The following is a 14,716-nucleotide window of genomic DNA, read 5'->3' on the forward strand; positions in this document are numbered from 1 at the left end:
GTTTCCTCAGTATTTAGAAATTTTGACTTTACAATGTTGTCACATAGATGCTTCTGGGTGATGTCACTCAGGCAGGAACCTCCTAAGCAAAACTGATTATTCCACCACACCCTGAATGTCAGCAAAGGCCTCTTTTTCCTTGTCCCTTTCTCTTTTCCTGTGGCTGTAAGGCCTGTGCTCTTAAAACAGGAACCATTAGGAAATGATCAATAACAGTATGGCACAAGGCCTTTCACATTGTTAAAGTTTTATTTTTCAAAATGTCTAAAAATTCAAGACAAGGTAAAAAGAAGACACGCTCGAAGACTGGTCGATCTGTATGCAGAGCAAGCTCAACCTAAAAAGACACATACTGGTCTAGCTTTCCAAAATAAACTTATACAAAACATGGAAAAAAAATGTTGCACAAAGAGCACTATTAAAGAAATGTCCATGTTGGCTACAATGCAGATGAGTGAATTCTGTTGAGCCCACATGAATACTGAGGAATCAAGAAACGAAGCCGATTCGGCACCATGAGAGATCGCGTACAGTACGAAAACCCGTCTATCGAGAGGAGTTGGAGCTGGAACGAGAGCGGTGACGCCTACGACCGGGAGATCTGGAGCGAGAGCGGCGGCGTGCTGGCGATCGCCTCCTTGGGGAGCGGGACCTGCAAAAACGTAAATCAATAAGTAAGTGTGGAAGGGCATGTAGGCCTGATAAAAAACACAAATGTCAAACACGAATGGAAACAGTAACTGGTCGAATCATTCATAGTACCTTCTCCTCATGCGCGGTGGGCTGCGACGCCACATAGGTGGTGGCGGGGGCATTCTGCGGGGTGGAGATGGTCTACGGGGTGGAGGGCGGACTCGCTGAGGCAGCACAGCACAAGCAGTGATTTCCTGTCCATCAATCTGACCTATTCGTAAGAGTCAACAAAGAGTTACCCAACACGAACGCAAGTCTGTCTAGATTAATCTTCCATGACGAAGCCACAGAACTACCCACATACCTCCGTCCATGTGTTTGAGTGCCTTCTGGGCCTCCTCGGGGGTCTCAAACTCCACATAAGCACAGCCCCTGTGCAGGTGCGGGTGGAGTCTGTCCATTGGCATGTCGACTCCTTTGATTGTCCCATAAGTAGAAAAGATTTCCTGGATATGTTCCTGTTAAACAAAGACATAGCTGTTAACATAAAAACCTTTGTGTTCTAAAAATATAAAATTTAAATTAAAATAATTACATTATGTAGGGAAAGTTTTTATTTTCAATTCCATTTTTGTAATATATCTATATTATGGCTAAAGCAGTTTCTGGATGGATGCAAACTGCATTTTGTTGCCTTGTACTTGTGACATGTGCAATGACAATAAAGTAGAATTCTATTCTATTCTTATTTACATAGCACTAAATTACAACAACAGTTGCCTTAAGGTGCTTTATACTGCAAGGTAAAGACCTTATAAAAATATAGAGAAATAGGATTACCACCTATGAGCAAGCACTTTGGTGACAGCGGGAAAGAAAAACTCCCTTTAAATAGGAAGAAACCTATGGCAGAACTAAGCTCAGGGAAAGACAGACATCTGCCAAAACCAGTTGTGGGTGAGGGGAGGAAGACAGTACAAGAACATGCTGTGGAGGAGAGCAGTTATTTAATAAAAACTAATTACTAAATGTAGAGTTATGTATAAATATCAGGTGGGGAAAAAAGCCAGTGAAGCCTAGGGAAAATAAGAACTAAACCTTATTAGAGAAAAAAGCCGAAATGGGCAGTAAAACATGAGATGCTTTTACCCGGAACAATCTGACAGCTGTAACATTCACACTTAGTGTTCTGATTTTTACATCAGGAATTTTGTCACTAATAAGCGATGCCCCAAAACACCCAAATTTCACTTTTAGGCAACTATCTGTCAGTTAAGCTAAAGTACTGTACTGGTGTGCAGCTGGTATTACAGAGGAATGTAGAAAAATCAGTGACAACATGTTGCCACAGCTTTAAAGCCCAACCAATGTATGATTTGTCAGATCAGTACTGATATTTGGCGATTTAAAATCCTTACTAAGAAAAGTGCAGTCACAAATGTGTTTTACTGTTACAAGTTGTCGCCTGTTTACACTAATGGACTCTAGATCGCCTGGTTAATGTGTTGCAAATAGGAAAGTTGCAGTGTGCCCTCTGGTGGACAAACTATTTAATCCCAACAGTAATAACATGCTTGAAGGACGTTTCCTGTGTCTCCATTTATGTCAAACACCAACACAATATATCAGTATATTTATACTGATATCAATATACCCCCTCTTTAAATCAATATACAGAAGGTCGTCTAATTATTGGGGTTTTCTATCTATTATTGTTAGGCCTTATAATATAAAGTAACTTGAGCCGACTGTAGTTGTAATTTGGTGCTAAATAAATTTAATTTAATGTAATTTCAACCCTTAGCTGCATAGTGTGTTATCGCCTGTTTTCCCCTCCAGTGTGAGTGGTCCTCAGGTCTCCCTTTTGCTATAAAAACCAACCTTGGTGACATTCCTGGTGAGTCTCCCCAAGTAAACTTTAGTTGGTTTAGGTGTTGGGCTTCTTTTCCGGCGTTCCTTGTCATCTCTGGTCTTTTGTGTTTTAGAGCTGGAAAATCACAAGCAAAACACTAAATAACCAAGACTCAAACAAGAGAACATACAACACATCATTGTGCACAATTACCAAGCAGTTGCATTGGATGAAGAGACTTACACAGAGCGGGAGCGGCGACGGTTATCGTGGCGTCTGCGGCTGGGGCTCGGAGAACCCGAGGAGCTGGAAGACGAAGAGGATCGGGAGCTAGAAGAGCCGGAGCGGCTGGAACCAGACGAGCTGGATCCGCTTGAAGAACCTGAGCTGGAACCAGAACTGCTGCTCGAAGAAGAGCTAGATCTGGTGACAATCAATAAAAAAGAGAAATATATGAGGAAAGAGGACAGATTTTTATTTTCAACACTGGGATAAAGGATCCCATTAAGAGGGCAAACCTGCTGCTGCTGCTGCCAGTGGATGCGCTGCGGCGTTTCCTTGCTTTCTCTCGTCCTCTCTCCTTCTCTCCTTCCTTTGTTCCAGGCTTTTCTTTGCCTCTGTCTTTTGTTTTTTCATCCTCCTTCCGCTTTGTAGGTGAGGGTGCCCTTAGATGAGAGGAAAGCCACTGTTATTTTGATATGTTTACGTTAAGAATAGCACAAAGTTTGCTACTTTAAGATTATTTTCACTGCAAATAAATATATTTTTACTAAATGCTTAATTGAAAAGTTGACAGAAAATAGAGCTCAACATATTTCACGGTTCGAAAGATAAAAGCTTTTTAAAACACAAAGGTTTTTGTTAACAGCTATGTCTTTGTTTAACAGGAACATATCCGGGAAATAAATTGTATTTTAGGTCATATGTTTTCTGTTAGGTAGTTACTGTTTCAGAACAAAATAACAATTAACTGTACTGAGGAAATAATACAAGTTTTTCTAAACTTACAATACTTGAACAATTCGTAACGAGCAGCAGCCTCAAATCTCTTGATCTACAATTAGAACATCCTTTTGACATGTTTAAATTTGTATTAATTCGCCCATTTTCTCTACAAGCTTTAATTTTTGCCTCCAACTGCTGGAGCCCATACCAGCTGTTACAGGCCAAAAGGCAGGGTACACCTAGAAAGCCTATCACAGGGCAGAGACAGACACCGATTCATACATTCACATCTATGGCCGATTAAGAAACATCGGCCATGTATGCAAGAAAATGCCTTCCTGTGTTTTTTGGTTGTGGGAGGAACCCACTCAGACATGGGGAGAGAACATGCTAACTTCACACAGCAAGGCCCCAGCCAGCGCATTCAATGGCAGGACTTTAAATGGTAAAATCTTAAATGGCCTGCATTTGTATAGCGCTTTACTCAGTCACTAAGGACCCCAAAGCGCTTTACACTACATTCAGTCATTCACACACACATTCACACACTGGTGATGGCAAGCTACATTGTAGCCACAGCTGCCCTGGGGCGCACTGACAGAGGCGAGGCTGCCGGACACTGGCGCCACCGGGCCCTCTGACCACCACTAGTAGGCAAACTCAAACATGGGGCTAGTATCTTGCCCAAGGATATTTGGCATGCAGCCAGGAGGAAGCCTGGGATCGAACCACCTTCTGACCTGCTCTGCCACCTGAGCTACAGCCACCCTTTATTTATTGCTTTGAAGTAACAGTGCTAACCACTGCACCTCTGTGCGGCCACTTCTGTGTCCATTTAGTTTTCATTAACAAGTATGGAATTTAATTCTCCCTATACATCTAAGTACTAAGCGGTCTGATATTGGAACCTTTAAATGCTTGGTGTCTATGGATGTCTTCTTTTCTTGAATGTTTTCAGGTTAATGCAGGTTAATGTTATATTACTACCATCAGAGTCATTCAGGTTCTGTATTTTTCATTATGTTTTGCTACTACAGTTTTCTTCAGTTTTTTTTTCGTTTTCCGTTTAATTTAGTTTAGGTTTCCTGGGTATGTCTGCATGTTTAATATACCCATTAATTTAATTTGAGCTTTCTTTATTCTCTTACCGTCTACATGTTCTCCTTCATTACATCTATGAACATTCTTTATGGTCTTACTCTTTTCCTGTCTAATTTTGTTGACCCCGGGGTTTTAAACTCATCCACCATCACTTCCTCTACGTTTTTATAATCTGGCAGGTATTTGTCACGTGCAGATTACATTATTATGATGTAAGCAACATTTTGTTTGTGTGTGTGTGTGTGTGTGTGTGTGTGTGTGGGGGGGGGGGGGGGGGGGGGTTATCTCCAATATATATGTAGAACAAAGCCTCTTGCCTTGTATTAACAAACAGAAATTAATGGACATTATTTAAATAGTTTTAGAATTATTTGTCTTCTTATTAGATTTTTATAGTCAACTTTCCATAATAACATTGTTTATCAAGGGAAAATAATCATTAAAGTAAACTAGTTGACTTCACATCTAACATCTTGAGCACGAACGCGCCGCCATTGAATTTCATTCAAACAAGAAAGCGACGCGCGAGCTGCTGTTTCACCCAAAACCGACTTCAACTGCGATTAGAAAATGTCGCATAATTTTCCGCATAAGCCTAAATACGTTTTCGGGTTTAAAAAAAGCTCAACTAAAGATAAATAAAAGGTTAAACTTACATGATTTCCAAAGGAGCTAGGCGCAGTTCGACCACTTGCGGCCTGAGAAAACGTCGCACGGTGATGACGATAAGCGGAACTTACGTGACCACCTGAGCGCCACTTACAACTCATTTGTTTATTTTACATTTTTTGACGACAAAATGTGAGTTTGTAAGTGAGCGCGTGTGCGACCCAGCGCACTCGTGGAATAACCTTGTTGTTTCGTCGAGCTGCGTGAAATGAAATAACCGAACAGGAAACATCGATCGAGCTTCCTTCTTCTAGATCAAGTGAGTGCATCACTTTCTAAGGATACTGTGCTAGCTGAGGTGGTTACCCCGCGAAGCTAACACGGAGTTACTGTACAACACTACCTTCGCACTCAGCAATAAAATGCCATTGTTTAAAAAATAATCCTACATAGGGTAATCCTACCCTATGTTTTTCTTCTTGAGGAAATTTTAATTAAATTTAAAAAGCACACAGCTTTGTTCCTAGAAGAACTTACAAAAAGAAGAAATAAATAAAAAACTGTTTCTTATGCGCTGGATTTATAGTTGGTTGTATTTCATATTTATATGATAATGTAAGATATTGGCAGTGTTTTCAGTTTCCTCCGTTTAGCCAGTAAGTTGATCTTTTTGTTATGACAGCCACATTTCCAAAGAAGTTTCCTGATTTTGTAGTTTAGCTTGACATGATGATGTCTTTTATATTAGCAGGAAGAATTCATAATGACATTCAAAGTATCTGAGATGTGAGGTAATCATATCCTCCTCTATAATGGACATTTGTTTTCGATCTATGTCTTTTGACTTATTTGAGTTACCCTACTAAGTTCTAATGTATTAAACCGAGGACATCCTGGGCTTTCCATCGATATCTCACATGTTTGGGTGGCCACTTTTAGCTCCAAAGAGGATAATTACAATTTACTATATTATCATATGTGTATTACATTTGTGCTATGAAGAGTGTTATGACAAAGTATTTGCCCCCTTCCTGATTGTAAGAAATTAGAAAGGAGGCAAATACTTTTTCACAATATGTGGATTTTTAGTTTTTTAATTTCAAAGCTATTGCCAAGGCTGCTATTACCCTACACCTCTAACATTGTTACAGAGATCCCACTTTCCTATATTATTATACATATTATTATTATTAATAATAATATTATTAAAGATACTCTAAATTTCACTTTTTTATGACAGGTCAGAACAGGTGAATTCACCATGGGCCGGCTCGATGATGCTGCAAAGCACAAAGTGGTAGAGCTGCGAAAGGCTGGCCTGAGTTTCCGTAAAATCAAAGCTGTGCTGGAGCTGGAGAACATTAAGGTTTCCGCTCAGGCCATCTACTTGTTCCTGAGAGAGTTCCAGGGGAGGCCGCCAGGGAGGGTGAGACCTGTAGAGCCTGGAAGTAGCACATCACCAGCACAGGTGCAAGCTCAAACTGGAGCAGTACAGCAGAGCTGGAGTAACATTCAAATCCGAAACCTATTACGGGATTCATCTCAACGTCTTGGCTTCCCAGCTGCTGCTGACTTTGCTAAACAGACTCCCACCAGCTCAGAGGGCTCTTCCTCCGGGGAAACCAGTGGAGGCAACAGGAAAGAACAGCAACCTGAAGAACATAAGGATGAAAATGATATCCAGATTGTCAGTGTCACGTCACTTGCACAGCAGAGCCAACAAAGAGCTCCCCAGTCCACTCTACCAAGGTCAGAAACCTGTGCTATGACTTCCACACCAGCAGTGAGGCGGAGAGTCACACCTTCTCCAGCCACTAGTTCAATGCTGGCAGCTCGAAAGAGAATTTTGGATAAAGCATTGTCACACAGATTGAAGGTACCTAAGCATTAGTGTACTGATGTGTACTTAGTGTCATAATCCCAGTTGTACCTCTTATATTTACTCTTCAGGTGCATGGAATCTGTGTAATTTACCATAAACTAGCCTCCAAATATTATTCAGTCTTTCATACGTTGTTTTTCACCAGTTTTCAACAGTGGCATCATTGTTAAGGAGAGATCCATCAAGTGTCCAGGGCACTGACATGAGGAATGCTGTGCCACAGCCACCTGAAACCTACGATCTGACCACTGAAAAGGTGAGATACATTTAGCTTTAGCTAACACTTAGCTTTTGAATCCCTTTTACTAAACAAAGATGTGAGTTTATCACCATCAGAGAGTACCTGTTAAATCATAGGCTTTATTTCTCCTTACACAATTTTAGCTGTCACCTCATGGGAGTGATATGGTCGGGTCTTTAGACTCTTTATCGCCACTTTTATTTCTCTTAAAACATTTCTGTGTTTTGTATTTGGTAAATTTTTTGCTTGACCCAAAAAAAAAAAAATTGTTATTTTCTGATCTGAGTCTGGGAGCCTGGCCATACAAACATCATCTGTTGTTGAGCTTTTTGTTAGTACGACTGCAATGTGAACACCATTTTAAATGAAATGTTTTCAATGTTACACAGACTGTTACAGGGAATCAGCCTGGAAGTAGCAGCGCTCCTAGACGTTCTCTCACCCAGAGACCAGGGCTATCTGTTCGTTCCCTTCCTCCTCCCCCTCATCCTCCTCCTCGAGTTGGGATTCGTCTTTCTAACCGACCACAAGCACCTTTAACATCTGCGTCTCCCGGGGGCGCTGTTATCCGCATACAGGCCCCCGGGAGTCAGGGTGCTCCTCGTACTGAAGGGAACCCAAGTCCACAGCAGGCAGCCCAGGACGCTGGAGTCAGAAGCGGTTTCCAGGATCAGATTCAGAGTTTGGGCTCTGAAGTGCGCAGCTTGGGCCTGGCAGTGAAGATGCTTGTAGAGCAGCAGTGCCGTCTGGAGAGGGAGCAGTCGCAGCAGACCCAAATTCAGAAGCAGATCCTCAACACTCTACAGACCATTGCAACCAAAATGAGTCATGGTAGCAGTGTTCAAAAGCAGAAAAACAAGACTCCTTCACCCTCTGCTTTGGCAGCAGCTTCTGCCTCTACCTCGTTTAACCAAGACACCTTCAGTTTTAGTCAAGGCACTTACACTCAGTGTAGCCAAACCCAGCCTAGCTACAGCTCTTTAGAAGGTTTAGAAAATGTGGAGGCCTTTAAATTGCCGGGACTCAGTCCTACAACCGTGAATGGGTTTCCACCATGTAGCAATACTGAAAGCCTTCCTCTTACTCACACCCCTTCTCAAACACAACCTTATTCAGCTGCATATATTCAGCAGACCAGTCAACCACTCATGCCTCCCTACACGCAATCATATGTCTCCACATACAGCATACAGTCACATCCTCAGACTTTCAGAGCATTGGAGAGTAAAACATCGGAATTCCAAAGCAGCTGCTCAACAAGGACTTTCCAGGACTGCAGCGTTTCCACTCAACCAGTGCTGAACTCGGACCACTCTTCACAGGACCAGCAGATCAATATTATCAAAGTGGAAGGACCATAGATGGCTTTAGATTCCACACACTGTTTGAGGACCACAAGGGCTTTGATGTACTTTTTTTTTTTAGAGTGACTGTAGCATTATGAACATGTTTTCAAATATAACAATAAACAATGTAGCAAGTTTTGTTTTTTTTTTTCCCAAAGGGAGAGGGTACAATCAGCAATAGGATACTACAATCTTTTAGTAAATATTATAATTTGTATTTGCTACAGGCAACAAATAATTCAGACATTTTAAATGACATGTTTATCTTATATCACCATTACTGGCATTATCAACTGTTAATTTTCATACATCTGCGCAAACTGATTATAAAACACAAGGACCTTATTATGATCCAAAGCATGCTTCCATTTCACTATTTTAGAGATGACAAGCCATTCTCATATAAAACTGAGAATGCTTAAATAAAAAACAAAAAGGAAAACGTGATTCTTAAAAGGGGCGATTCAGGACAAAATCACGTGTGTGTATATTTTTTTTCTGTGGTATTTGTATTTATCCATCTAGATTGGTGACGAGTTTTGGGTGTTTGCCTTATTTTGAATATAAAGGAAGAGGACAACACTTTCATTGTTATGCTAAAAGACAAGTAATGGTAATGCTTCTTTCTGTAAAACTTTTTTTTTGTTATACAGAAAAAAAATCTGGTGCTTTTAGCCTTACATGCTGTATACTGTTGTGGGCATAAATGGGTAGTAATTGGGCTTTTAATTATTTCTTTTAAGTGTGTTTTTTTTTCCAGGGTGGAATGATTGTAATGCATACATCTTTAATGACTTTAAAAAAAAAAAACAAAAAAAAAACAAGAATTGGTTGCCGTTTGAATTTATCTTGGACTTTCTCTAATCCACACAGGACCAAATGTCTTTTAACGTGACAAGGCCAGCTCCTATTAACTTCTTGCTAGTGATCATGTTTCACTACAACTGGCAGTTTCTTTGTGTATCAGATAGATGGATAGATGCAGATTCCAAGATTAAATAGTTTAAATAAGTTTAAATAATTGTAAGTTATTCAGATGTGTAACCACTTTGCCAGAGTGAAAGAATACTCAAACTGTCCCCCTCCACATGAGAGGAAATTGGTTAGGATGTTCAGAAACTACAACGGCTCAAGTCTGCCATTAAGTGGAAACTGCTGGAACGCCAGCGTCACCATCCACAATGAAGTGAGGCCCTGGGTTCTAATCTGCCAGCTCGTCAAGACCGTAGGTGTGAATGTGAGTGTAAATCTGTCTCTCTGTGTCGGTCCTGCGACAGACTGGTGACCTGCACAGGGCATACCCTGCCTCTCGCCCTATGGCATCTAGAATAGGCTCCAGCCCCTGTAACCCTGAATTAGATGAGGAGAAAAAGATGGAGCAATTTAACCAGTTTAATCATTTAAAGTTACTTCTACCAAAGAAGAGTGGTCAAATAACCAGCCACATTTATGCCAGAATTCTGCTGATGGTGACCATCTGGTCGAAATAGAGCTTCCTGAGGAATATTTAACTAAATATTAGTTGGGTTATATGCATATATTTGACCCCGTGTGCATTAGAGAAAATAGACAATAATTTATAATAATGTTTAAACGGAAAGTTTAAAGAAATCCTTAAAACCCGAAATTTACCATGACATTCATCCCCATGATGAGTACATTTCTGACCATAACTGTACATCTCTAGACCAACAGAGGGATACAAATAGCCACCATTACAACTCAGCTGAGGGGAGTGGCATTATAATCTCTTTGATCAGCTAGTACAGGGTCACTGAATCTAGGGCTGTGGCATTTACCTACTGGGCCAATGCAAATATGGGCCCCTCCACTATCTTCACCGTGCGCTCATGTACCTTGTTGAACAGAGTTCGGTGTGTAAAAATTGATTGATACACATGAGGAAACAAAAATCAAAAGGTCAACCTGAAAAGCTAAGAGAGAAAAATTTAATGAAAGTAGAAATAGATGCAGTAAAATGTGTCAAATTAACCAAATATTGTACATATGCTTCCATTTGACCCTGAATGACCTTTCTGAGCTGTACACATAAGATTAGGACTCTGAAGTTAGGACAGTTTTACGTTGCTTCCATCTAACTGCAAACATTATACAGGACAAATACATTGAATACTAGCCTGTGTTCTTACTCCTGCTTTTTTTGTACATTTATTGCATTTTGCTTGATGGTTGTGTGATTTCTGCTGTCTGAACAACAAATTGTCCTTTAGGGATAATAAAAATATCCTTGCTTCTTTATTGAATTCTTTATTTATTGCCAAAAATGTTTCATGAGGTTACAGTGGCTTTAGACCACCAAAATCTAATTAATTCATCCCTGATTCCATGGTGTTTGTAGCCAAATTTTAAAAACTTCACTCAGGGGATTTATGATAGGTGTGTTTAAAAACAGCAAACTTGGTTTTAACAATGACAACAATACCTTTGATAAGAACAAGCAGATCAAACTCCTACAGCTTGTTGTTAGCGTTTTTGTGTAACCAAAATGGTTAAAGAAAAATAGCACTTGTGTGTTCTACACTTTTAATCTTTAAAATCTGCTGATGGCACAGAGCTTATGAGGTAAAGGGGTGAGGGTGAACCCTACAACTGGTGTCAGATCCAGGTCATCTCCAGTCATTCCAGGTGGAGGAGTGAATCGAAAGCGCTGGAGGAGGGAAGCGAAGAAAAGGAAAACCTCCATCTTGGCCAGACTCTCTCCAGCACAAACCCTCGACCCTGCAAGAAATCAGGGAATCGCAAACTGTTAAGCCATCTTAATGTTTGTCTTAGATTTTATGTCTTAGTCTTATATTTCTTTGTGTTAAGAACCCACACACTTACCTAGAGAGAATGGGATAAAGGCCTCTCTCCTTCTAAAATTGCCTTTCTCATCCAGGAAATGGGCTGGATTAAAAGCAGAACTCTTTTCCCAGTTATTCTCATCACAGTGAGCTGATGAAAGCAGACCAATCACTGGGGTTCCCTAAAATATGGAGAAGATTGCTTTCTCATTGTCTTAAGAGCACTCATGAAATAAATTTTACTTAAGTTTCCGAAAATTAACTCATATTGTAAATGACCAAAACAGCAATAATGTGTATGCTGAGCTAATTTCTTCCTTTATATGTATTCATTAACTGTTCATTTCTATATTAGGCAACAAAAAAGTCCTGAGTTTAATTACTTGTTGTACATTTTACATAGTTTTGTTTTTTTTTTTAAACAAAAACAAAAAAACATTTATAGCAAGTTGCATTTGTCAGGGGTTTTTCTTGTTATTTTAGCCTCCCCCTGTGTTCCTTTTGTATCTTTTGTGCAGTAATGTTACACAATATATTCATTCCTTATTGTTTTCTTATTGTAACTGTTTATTTCAGTACATTTGTTGTTAAATAAAAAAAATAAAAAAATAACCTATAGGGTAAGCACCCATAGTTTTCAGTGATTTTTTAAGACTAAAATCTTATTTAAAATTTCAACTTGTGATAATTTATGGATATGAAAATAAAAAAAAACCCAAATAAACAGACTAAGATCTACTATAGTTTGAGAACAACGACAGCTTAAACACTGTAAAATGTAATATTGTGTTTAATTAAAAATATTAAATAGGCTGAACTCAGTTTTTATAAATTTGTTATTAGAACTCGATTTAAATAAGTTACCAGTACTTTTTAGGCAAAACCGCTGATAAACTCAATTTATTTGAGTTGTCTTAACTTAGAAAAACTAAGTAAGATGGAAGTTTTGCTTCTCAGTGCGGAAGGATAAAAGATGTGTTTTGAAAATGCCCCGTCACTACCGTCGTCCTCCCTCTCGGATCAGTCCGCATGTTCATGGTGCCAGCATTTGTTATCAGAATCAGAATCGTGTTTATTGGCCAAGTATATGTGCAGACACATACAGGGAATTTGGGTCCGGTAGATGGTGGCTCTCAAGCACAGCAATGTAAATCACACACACACACACACACACACACACACACACACACACACACACACACACACACACACACACACACGTGTCTATATATACACATTACACATACATACACAAAGCTGTGTAAACCAACTATAAATAACAAATCTAACTTCTATACATAAAATACAGAAATGAATGAAGTGGAATGAATACTACAAAATGTACATAAGGTGCAGTTGCAGTCTGGCAGTGGGAGCAGTGTGACAGGTCAACTGTTAAGAAGGGAGATGGCGAGGGGAAAGAAACTGTTCCTGTGTCGGGTGGTCCTGGTCTGCAGGCTTCTGTACCGTCTGCCAGAGGGCAGCAGATCAAAAAGTCTGTGTGCAGGGTGTGAGGGGTCTATGATGATTTTCACTGCCCGTTTCCTGGTTCTTGAGAGGTACAGATCCTGGATGGAGGGCAGGGGGGTGCCGATGATCCTTTCTGCTGCCCGTTCAGTCCGCTGCAGTCTGCTCCTGTCCTGTTTAGTGGCTGCTCCATACCAGACTGTGATGGAGGAGCACAGGACAGACTCAATGACCGCAGTGTAGAACTGGATCAGCAGCTCCTGTGGAAGACTGTACTTCCCCAGTTGTCTTAGGAAGTACATCCTCTGCTGGGTCTTTTTGAGGATGGAGTTGATGTTGGTCTCCCACTTCAGGTCCTGGGAGATGGTTGTACCCAGGAACTTGAAGGTCTTCACAGTTGACACAGGGCTGTCTGATATGGTGAGGGGGAGCAGAGTTGAGGGATGTCTCCTGAAGTCCACTGTCATCTCTACAGTCTTAAGAGTGTTCCGCTCCAGATTGTGCTGACTGCACCAGAGTACCAGCCGCTCAACTTCTTGCCGGTATGCAGACTCATCACCATCTTGAATGAGGCCAATGACAGTGGTGTCATCTGCAAACTTTAGGAGTTTGACAGCCGAGTTCTTGGAGGTGCAGTCGTTAGTGTAGAGGGAGAACAGTAGTGGTGAGAGGACACATCCTTGAGGGGCACCAATACTGAGGGACCGGGTTTCAGAGGTGATCTCCCCCAGCCTCACTTGTTGCTTTCTGTCTGTCAGGAAGCTGGTGATCCACTGACAGGTAGCTGGTGACACGCTGAGCTGGGAGAGTTTGGAGGAAAGAAGTTCAGGCACAATGGTGTTAAAAGCCGAACTAAAGTCCACAAACAAGACCCTGGCATAAGTTCCCGGGCGGCCAAGGTGTTGCAGGATGTAATGCAGCCCCATGTTCACTGCATCATCCACCGACCTGTTTGCCCGGTAGGCAAACTGCAGAGGGTCCAGCTGGTGGCCTGTAATGTTTTTCAGATGGGCTAACACCAGTCGTTCGAAGGATTTCATGACCACAGACGTCAAGGCGACAGGTCTGTAGTCATTCAGTCCTGTGATGGTGGGTTTCTTGGGAACAGGGATGATGGTGGAGCGTTTGAAGCAGGAGGGAACTTCACACAGCTCCAGGGATCTGTTGAAGATGCGAGTAAAGATGGGAGCCAGCTGTTCAGCACAGGTTTTGAGGCAGGAGGGTGAGACGCCGTCTGGTCCGGGGGCTTTCCTGGGCTTCTGTTTCTGGAATAGTCGGCTCACATCCTGAGTGTGTATTCTGAGTTTCAGGGAGGAGGAAAGGGGGGTGAGAGGTGTGGTGGAGGTCGTTGAGTCTGGATTGGAGAGGGTGGTGGTGGTCGTTGAGTCTGGATTGGGGAGGGTGGGGGTGGTCGTTGAGTTTTGATCGGGGAGGGGCAGGGTGAAGGGGGGAGAGATGGAAGGTGTGTTGGGGGTCAATGTCTGAAGCAATGTCCCTGGGGAGGGGAGGGTGGGGCGTGGGAGTCTGTCCGTCTCAAAAGTGTTTAACTCGTTGGCCAGGTCTTTGTTTGCTTCAATAGTGGGTGGGTGGCGTCTGTAGCTGGTGATTTCCTGCAGGCCCCTCCACACTGACGCAGGGTCGTTGGCTGAGAGCCGTTCTTCCAGCTTCTGGGAGTAGATACTTTTAGCTGCTTTGATCTCCTTGGTCAGTGTGTTCCTGGCTTGCTTGTACAGGACCCTGTCACCACTTCTGTAGGCGTCCTCCTTGGCCTTACGAAGATGTTGGAGTTTAGGAGTGAACCATGGTTTATTGTTGTTGCATGTGCAAAAGGTCTTT

General features: G+C 41.5%; 3 protein-coding genes across 3 annotated transcripts in view; 1 reads left to right on the forward strand and 2 right to left on the reverse strand.

Moving 5' to 3' along the window:
- Positions 1-230: 230 nt before the first annotated feature.
- rnps1 (RNA binding protein S1, serine-rich domain) lies at positions 231-5,410 on the reverse strand. Its single transcript, XM_026164930.2, has 7 exons — positions 5,188-5,410; positions 3,004-3,150; positions 2,729-2,908; positions 2,515-2,620; positions 998-1,151; positions 763-904; positions 231-652 (listed from the first exon to the last, which is right to left on the reverse strand). Coding segments are annotated over exons 1-7 (837 nt in total). The 5' UTR covers positions 5,190-5,410; the 3' UTR covers positions 231-546.
- Positions 5,321-8,746, forward strand: LOC113020726 (uncharacterized). The gene is made up of 4 exons (XM_026164929.2): positions 5,321-5,459; positions 6,381-7,016; positions 7,168-7,278; positions 7,653-8,746. Exons 2-4 carry the CDS (start codon positions 6,402-6,404, stop codon positions 8,622-8,624), a joined length of 1,698 nt encoding a protein of 565 aa, XP_026020714.1. The 5' UTR covers positions 5,321-5,459; positions 6,381-6,401; the 3' UTR covers positions 8,625-8,746.
- Positions 8,747-10,544: 1,798 nt separating this feature from the next.
- LOC113017373 (uncharacterized) overlaps positions 10,545-14,716 on the reverse strand; it is a 32,000-nt gene continuing 27,828 nt past the window's right edge. Inside the window, exons 17-18 of the mRNA XM_080300670.1 lie at positions 11,454-11,595; positions 10,545-11,348 (exon numbers count right to left, since the gene is read on the reverse strand). Of these exons, the coding sequence (XP_080156796.1) occupies positions 11,161-11,348; positions 11,454-11,595 (330 nt within the window). The 3' untranslated portion in view covers positions 10,545-11,160. The remainder of the gene's footprint in view (positions 11,349-11,453; positions 11,596-14,716) is intronic.

Source organism: Astatotilapia calliptera, chromosome 4, assembly GCF_964374335.1.
Source record: "Astatotilapia calliptera chromosome 4, fAstCal68.1, whole genome shotgun sequence".
Taxonomy (NCBI): Eukaryota; Metazoa; Chordata; class Actinopteri; order Cichliformes; family Cichlidae; genus Astatotilapia; species Astatotilapia calliptera.